Source organism: Petromyzon marinus, chromosome 65, assembly GCF_048934315.1.
Source record: "Petromyzon marinus isolate PM22_M1 ecotype Great Lakes invasive population chromosome 65, UKy_Petmar_22M1.pri1.0, whole genome shotgun sequence".
NCBI classification, from domain to species: domain Eukaryota; kingdom Metazoa; phylum Chordata; class Hyperoartia; order Petromyzontiformes; family Petromyzontidae; genus Petromyzon; species Petromyzon marinus.
In genome coordinates, this window is record NC_133731.1 from 6,806,607 (window position 1) to 6,815,450 (window position 8,844).

The 8,844-nt window shown below is 46.4% G+C and overlaps 1 protein-coding gene across 3 annotated transcripts in view; it reads right to left on the reverse strand.

Annotated features, from left to right (window-relative positions):
* LOC116956455 (uncharacterized) overlaps positions 1-5,368 on the reverse strand; it is a 31,633-nt gene extending 26,265 nt beyond the window's left edge. Inside the window, exons 1-4 of one of the 3 annotated variants that reach the window (XM_076054316.1) lie at positions 5,222-5,368; positions 2,138-3,373; positions 1,126-1,196; positions 109-273 (exon numbers count right to left, since the gene is read on the reverse strand). In XM_076054316.1, coding sequence (XP_075910431.1) covers positions 109-273; positions 1,126-1,196; positions 2,138-3,341 — 1,440 coding nt within the window. In that variant the 5' untranslated portion in view covers positions 3,342-3,373; positions 5,222-5,368. The remainder of the gene's footprint in view (positions 1-108; positions 274-1,125; positions 1,197-2,137; positions 3,374-5,221) is intronic. The other 2 variants (XM_076054315.1, XM_076054314.1) reach the window with 2 other exon arrangements.
* Positions 5,369-8,844: the final 3,476 nt, after the last annotated feature.

The window sequence follows — 8,844 nt, forward strand, 5'->3', positions numbered from 1 at the left end:
TCACAGCCCCGCGGACCACCTGGAGGAGCGTGGTGGACCACCGGTGATATCGGGGGGGACCACACTCTTGAGAATCACTGCTTTACATAAATGACCACTGCTGCCCACCTGTATTTCTAGAATTGATTTCCGCAGAGTGTCGATTGTCTCCTGGGCCTCTCTGATAGCGTTGTCCTTTTTGTTGAACTCACAGTCAACTTTGACTTTCCACATGCTCACCTTGTCCATTTCCCAGCGCACAGAATTGTACGTTTTTGACAAGTAATCTTTAGTCTATGGAACAAAAAAAACACATGATATAAGGAGCGTGTATCGGTGGTATCACGAACAAATCAGATTTTCTGCTGCAGATGACTGATTATTATTCATAATAAAGATTTTTGGGTGAGTTCGCGTAAGTATGTGTCATAACCCTCCACCACCCGACCCAGCCAGTAAGGTGTCACGTAAACAAAATGCGCCATTTAATTACTACTTCAGCCCACCGGTGTGTTGGAGAGTAAGTCCACAACATTTACACATTTATACTAACACGATCTAACCCAAAAACCTTTATTATGAATAATATTGGTCGCGAAAGCCTACGTGTTAAACTCATTATTTCTCCATTACAACCAAATAATCGATCAAGTCATAGAAACCACAAATACAAGTTTGATTAACTTTCCTTAAAAAGTCTTTGCCAAGTGCTGTGAACAAAAAAATATAAAAGTGCAATTACTTGCTCGTATCACTGCTGGCAGAAGGCCTCCACTAGAGGGAGCTCGAGAAAACCTCACTAGAGGCTGAACTCTTCCACGCTGGCCAGACGTCTTGGAAGAGATGGCAGTACTCACACTTTACCCCACTACATGCGGCCTGCCATTTAACGGTGGTGTACCAATATATACTGCAGAGTGGACAGAGGGGGGGCATTTTCCACACGTGCCTATTAAACCTGCCACGCCTGGAGATAACGACCTGTGGATTGCAAGTCCAGCGTGCTGACCGTTACACAATGGCAGCAACCCCAAGCTTCATGAAACTAAAGAAATTAGTTTTTTCTTAGAATGACTGTATTATTAATTTGAAATAACGATGCACATTTTTTGGACACGTTTCAATGTGATGAGTGTGTCGTCTTGCCTCTTGCCCATCAAGCAGCAGCAGCGTGCTCTGCCAAGGTTGATGCTGTTCAGTGGTCTTTGCTGCTTGAGCTACGAACAAAATTGCGCACAATTACCGCAAGTAAAGTACATCGCTAATAATAACACTGCACGAGATGTTCATTGTACACGTTTACACATTGTTTTTGATAACTTTCCAACTGAGGTTTAGTACTCAGCTCCGCCGGAGTGTCTGCCTGTAATGAGAGGGTATGATGAATATCATAAATATGAATACATCTTCAGTAAAATGGTGTTTTGATATCAGGGACTTGCCCTGTAGAAAATCTGCGAACTGACCAAAAGTTATTTCCAGAACTTGGGAGACCAAAGCCAGTGTAAAAGGAACCCATCAACTAAACGAAACTTTTTATTTTACCACGTAAGAACCCACTCAGCTATGTAGCTTTTTTTCAGAAACGACTTGGCCACATATGATAGCTCAACAAAGTGGTTTATCACGTGTAAAGTTATATCAGCCAAATTACTCAAACACGTTTCTAAATGTGGAGGGAAAAACCGCAGGACATGGAGCAAAATCCACACTACCGTGGGGAGAACATGCAAACTTTCCAACATACAGGCGTGAGGGTCGGGATCGAACCCATGACCTCCTGCATACCAGGCGAGGTAGTTAACATCTCGCCACCGCGGTACGGATGCCCAACCAGCCGAGGCATGCACACCTCGACTGAGCCGCTTTTCGAGCCCCGTCATCTCATCATGACGTTCCTGGGGCAAGTGCTACCATCATTGTCAATAACGAAACCAAGCACTGTACCGTACTTCTGACGTCAAACGCCGGTTTGAAAAGCACTGCAGAATTCGTGCTCAGGATGTGGACATCAAAGGAGTGGGTGGGACCTCTTTAAGAAAAAATAGCGGCACAATTGGTTTACAGATCAGACCAGGCGATACAGGGCTATGAGCTACAGATTAAACGAATACCTTGACCTTGCCAGTGTCCCTTGACCATGACCCAGTTGACTGACCTTGCAATAGTGTCCTCTGAGCTTGACCTTGCTGAACTTGCCCAATTTCATCCCTGCCCTGTCTGGGTTTATCCCTTCCACGACCAATTTGACCTTGTCCTTGTTGACCCCAAGTGTGACCCGATGGCTCCTGGACTTTGCCCAGTGGAACGTCAAATTGTCTTGGCTGACCCAGGGCCTGATTAGGTTGACCTCGGCCTTGCCCCAGCAGACCATGGACGTGACCTGGCAGTCCCTGGCCCTGCTCGGGTTGACGTTGACCCTGTTTTGGCTGAGTCTGACCTCGGTCCAATTGGGGTTTTTTTGTTCTGTCGTGATATGGCCTCTTCCCTGGCTGATTATGGCCTTTAATTGCCTCTCCGTGGCCTTCTCCCAGCTGACCCTGCCCATTATTACCCCAACCTTGAATCGATGGCCCCTGCCCTGGCTGATTATGGCCTTTAATTGCCTCTCCATGGCCTTCACCCAGCTGACCCTGCCCTTTATTACCCCAACCTTGAATCGATGGCCCCTGCCCTGGCTGATTATGGCCTTTAATTGCCTCTCCATGGCCTTCACCCAGCTGACCCTGCCCTTTATTACCCCAACCTTGAATCGATGGCCCCTGCCCTGGCTGATTATGGCCTTTAATTGCCTCTCCATGGCCTTCACCCAGCTGACCCTGCCCTTTATTACCCCAACCTTGAATCGATGGCCCCTGCCCTGGCTGATTATGGCCTTTAATTACCTCTCCATGGCCTTCACCCAGCTGACCCTGGCCTTTATTACCCCAACCTTGAATCGATGGCCCCTGCCCTGGCTGATTATGGCCTTCACCCAGCTGACCCTGCCCTTTATTACCCCAACCTTGAATCGATGGCCCCTGGATTTGCCCAGATTGACCTTCATCTTGTCCCATCTGACCCCACCCGTGACCCAATATCCCCTGGAATGGCCCCGTTTGACCCCGACCTTGCCCTGGCTGACTACGGCCTCGGCTCAACTGCCCATGGCCTTGCCTGAGTTGGCCATGACCTTGCCCTGGCTGACCCTGGCCACGGCTTGATGGCCCTTGGCCCTGCAAAGATTGACGGTGACCTTGTTCTGGCATCCCATTATCGGAGCTAATGCCTATGATGCTCTCTATATTGAAGACGTGGGGTGGGGAAAAATTGTTGGCCAAATTTATACTGAAGGATTCATTATCGTTCCCCTCCATTTGCATTCTTTGTACACTCCTTAGATAGCCGTCTTCCTCTATGACACACAGATACCGTACGTGCACACACAAAAAAATGGAATTCATTAAAAGAGTACTACTGCATAGCAATCGAGAGGTCACCGGCGTGACCTGTTGGCAAGTTTAAATGGGTATGATTTTTTTATTCCCAACCGCCTGTCTGTTTACACAGTAGCGTAAATGGAAATGGGGGCACCAGGGTTGTTGCTGCAATTTTATTATTTTCAAAATACGAATACAATACGTTTATCACATTATCGGTTTCCCAATACGTAACTCTGTAATTGTATTTTCATGGTGTTATTGTATTGATATTGTGCTTTGCTGCACTTACAATGAAAATCAAGATTCACTTCAAAGTACTTCAACTGGAGTTCATTCAACGTAAGGCCTATCACGTACTTCTGATAATGGTAACTTCACAATAATATAATTAGCTTACACATGCCTATTTATTCAAAAGAGCCACACCGAGTGACATGACTTTTTTTTCTTAAGTATCCTTGCATTTTGGTTATTTTATGATGTTATAACGGTTGTGCTTATTATGATACGTGTGGGAGGAAACCGCAGAACCGGGAGAAAACCCAGGTGCGTGCGAGGGGGAAACGCTCAATCCCCCCGAAGAGATTACAAGTGATGGCGATTTGATTACTTTGCTGTACTGCTTCTCCTGGTGTGCCAGGGTATGGCAATCCCCTCGAAGCCAGTTACACCAAACAATAACAAAGATCCCCCGTGTAGCCTGTAACAGACTGTAGGGGCAAGTGCTGTTAGCGAGCAGCACCTATGAAGGTCGGCACGGCACACGAGGGGGGCGGGTGGCCAACACCACGCCCGGCCGCCTTTGTCTCCCCAGTGGCGATGTTAACACGCCGCACCACGTAATAATTTGAGGCTGAGTCGACCTAGGGGAGGCCCAGAACCGGTTCAGGTAATCGTCAACGGTGGTGGTGGCCGTGATAACAGCGACACAACACAATGTAATTAAACTACGAAATTACGTATTGCCACAGCCGAAACCACAGTCAATTACTCCAGGAAAAAAAGGTTTGTAAATCAGTCATGTAACTGGTGTTATCGCTTACAGTCAATATTTTTTCAGAGCTATAATTATGATTTTAATAGTCGGGGTAAAAAATATATATGCATAATCACCCTAAGCCATGGTCAATCCACTGCTGGAAGAAGACGCAGTTACGTCGATTATTGTGGCCTGAAGAAGGGCGACTGCCCGAAACGTCGCCTTATGTTATTTCCCTTTCAAGGCAGCAATTGCCACTGCCATATATTAATAATTTATATTAGCTGAGTTTGCAGGGTAACGTTAATAATTACATAAGCTATAATATATTTAATGAAAAAAGGATTTTTAAATATTCAACACGAAATCTTCGCTTTCGCAAAGTAAATATTTACGAAGACGATTACAATATCACGTTTCGATCGCAACACAAGCGCCCTTCTTCAGGCTGGGACAACGTAGCGAAAGCACAAACGCTGTATTGTCATTTTGATTATTTTTTCGACGTGGCTCTACCGAAACACCCAAATATGAATATTTACGCTTTTTTTGGCCCTAAAAATGTAAATTAATTGAAACGGCACATTCATTTTCAACACGATAAAATGTACCTATACTTTTATGAACAATTAAAAGTACTTACAATAATAATTTACCTCAATAACTTTTTTACGTACACAGACCCATTGCCATTGTACCGTTAAGCCATCTAACTTAGGCGAAAAACTTTTAACGTGCTACATGTAAAGTTTTCACGCAATAACCCTACTCTTTATCATCCATATAATTATCTTTTTTAAAAAAATTGAATGATAAATGAAAAGAAAACGTCGATCATTACCTCAGATAAATGAAAATCAACTCAACGCGCGCGGGAAAAAATAAACCGTCACGCTCGCGCGCCAGAAATCGATTCTTTAAATCGATCATAGAAATCGAACGGTGTAGATTTCTATAGAATCGGCCTATTCCTCTTTAATCGATACCACAAACGCTCAACGCATATCGATTTTCGCCAGTCCTGCACGTGCTGGGTACAATATGCTATGAAGGTTCATTACCCGAAACGTCGCCGATTAAATATTATTCCCTTTTAAAGTCAGATTTAACAACGAACGCGTTGAGTTCGGTTTGGCTAATTATGTGTGCTTGTGCGACCCTGCCAACACAGCGCCACCAAAACACATTCCTGCGGAGGGAGCTGGTAGGAACGTTGGCTTGCTCGGTCAATGGCCAGGGTCAACGGCGGCACCACGTGGTGTATTCCGCACAATATGCCCGACTGTGAGGGCGGGCACAAGCCGGCGTGAGTTGGTTAAACGTTGAGTTTTATAAGGGCACCACGGGGTGACCAGCCCCACCCCACCCACCCCACCTAGCCCCACCCAACCCCACCCCACCCAGCCCCACCCCACCCAACTCCACCCCACTCCACCCAACCCCACCCCACCCATCCCCACCCAACTCCACCCCACTCCACCCAACCCCACCCAGCCCCACCCCACCCAACCCCACCCAGCCCCTCCCCACCCAGCCCCACCCCACCCAACCCCACCCAGCCCCTCCCCACCCAGCCCCACCCCACCCAACCCCACCCCACCGAGCCCCACCCCACCCAGCCCCACCCCACCCAGCCCCTCCCCATCCAGAACCACCCCACCCAGCCCCACCCCACCCCTCCCCACCCAGCCCCTCCCCACCCAGCCCCACCCCACCCAACCCCACCCCACCGAGCCCCACCCCACCCAGCCCCACCCCACCCAGCCCCTCCCCATCCAGAACCACCCCACCCAGCCCCACCCCACCCCTCCCCACCCAGCCCCTCCCCACCCAGCCCCACCCCTCCCACCCAGCCCCTCCCCATCCCTCCGCACCCAGCCCCTCCCCACCCAGCCCCTCCCCACACTCCCCACCCTCCCCTCTCCACCCAGCCCCACCCCTCCCATTATGGATTCACGATGGACGGACGGACACAATAATCCCCTGTTGGCTGGTGGTGTAGTGTAACCAGGAGGTTCCTACCAGTATAAAGTGCAGTTGTAGTGTAGTAGGCACCATAGAGACCTGATAGGCTCAGTGATGACCTCACCATTTTGACAATTCTGATCAATCGCCTGATGAAGCTGGTTGTCGTTGTTGTAATCACCAGCGAAACGCCACAGTACTCGGAATTTTAAATGTTTGGAGTGGGTTTTACTCTCCAACGCACAACCGGTGTGCTGAACTAGTAACGAATTGACACTTTGTTTACGTAACAACCCTTACTAATTAGGGGGCCGTCCATAAATGACGTCACGCACCTGGTTGGGGGGGTCAGACATTTGTGACGATGTGTGACAAGGGGCGGGGGAGGTTTGAGAAATATGACGTCACATCAAAATGCGCAACTTTAACTAAATATAAACACGTTCTACTTAATTAAATAGAGCTTTGTGAGGTCATATTTGAGGGGAGGTTCTGATTTTTTTGTGACTCCGTGTGATGAAGAGGGGGGGGGGTCAAAAATCGTCAAAAATCGCGTGACGTCATTTGTGGATGGCCCCTTAGCTGTGTCGGGTGGTGGCGGGTTTAACGACACATTTACTCAATCTAACCCAAAAAGCGTTATCATAGACCTGGAAATTTCGAATTTCGGATTTTTTTTTCGAACAAATTAACAGATAAGGTTTTGTTTTTCTCTCTTTGGGATTTTAGAATAATTGTACGTGATGCGTTAATTGTACGTATCTTTGTGCTGAAAAAAAGTAATGTCACGTGACACACGACGATTGGTAAGTAAATTAATTTGTTTAATTAATTGGTTTAATTGACGTGTCCTCCAAGCCCTACCGCTGGTTTAAATAAGCATATTCTGGTCTTGGAACCGGCGAATAAAATAAAGTTTCCATCGAATTGATTTGTATAAACTGGATTTCCTTTCAATAAACAACACTTATTTTCAGGAGAAAATTCACACTGGAAGCACCCAGTGTGTGTACGTCCGAGTTGACACACGCTCCAAACCTGAGCCACGTTACAACCAAACGCGACTTTTTCCAAACCGATTCACCCCCCGCAACAGAATTGAGTCTAAATTTCGATTTAAAGCTTTCGTGACTGCAAGGATTCATTTTCTTTGGTTCTTTCGGTAAAGTCACGTAGAATGAGAATAAAATAATAAATTGATAAAATCATTCACCTGATGAAGGCCGCTTGTGTTGTGGCCGAAATGTCGTGAGAATATTATTGTGTTATTTTATTTTATCAATTTATTATTTTATTCTCATTCTACGTGACTTTACCGAAATAACCAAAGAATTGAGCCTGTACATGAAGAGTCTTTTTTACCGGAATCTTTATTTATCCTGAGAAAAATATATATATACACATCTTTAGCCAGCAAGATTGAGCAGCGGTCTCTCAGAGACGCTCACAGATGCCGCCAGCGTCAACTCACTCGAACTTTTGGGACGCACTCTCTCACACCACAATACCTCGAGACTGTTACAGCTCACGTGGTTGTTATTGTTTGACTTGCATCCCACTGGGATTTTTGCACACAGCATTGATATTCGGTGCTTTTTCTGGAAGACTTTGCTGGGTTTTTTTCCTGAATTTTTTCTGTTGCGCATAGTCACTTTAAGACGTTTTCTTGTTCATGTTTTTTGTTTGTTGCGGTTGCACCCGATTCAAGAGCCGAATGGCTCACAGGGCTATACCAAATACATTAACTGAAAAAAGTACATTTTACACAAACTGGTGGTGCCCGCCATCCAATTGCGCCACGGTGGCTAGGAGATGTTAACGCCCTCGCCTGGTCTGCAGGAGGTCGTGGGTTCGATCCAGACCCGACGCCTGCTGCTGTATATTTGGAGATTGCGTGTCCCTCTCTACATGCGCTCGCGTGTGGATTTTTATCCGGGTCCTCTGGTTTTTTCCCCTCCACATTTACAAATCGACATCGCGCGTTCAGACTATTTGGCTGCCACAAATTTCCACGTGATAAGCCACTTCGTTGAGCTATCATTTGTGACCAGGTTGCTTCTTAAAAAAGAGCTATATAGCTCAGTGAGCGTTACCTGGTAAAATAAAATAAAAACTTTTAGTTTCATTGTGTATATCTATGAGTTACATACACGGTGCATTAGAACTGTATAAGTTCCATATTTACACGTCATTGTATTTTCTACCTGCGTGGAACTTGACACCGTAGACACGCAAAGCGAGAAATTTCATCTCAAGGTCCGTTTCGTTTTTTTTACAGGCGAAATATTCGAACGATTAAAGATTACAAAGAATACCCTCAAATCCTTTCCCGTTAATCACTTCCATGTGCTTGCACGCGAGCTACACTTGTGCACCACTAACATTGCGTGACAAGTATCAGAATTTTCATCTTATCTTACACCGGAGGAATCCAATGAGCCAAAAAGCAATTCTTTTTCACAGATATCCAGCATCCACACGGTGGCCTGAGTGCAGTAG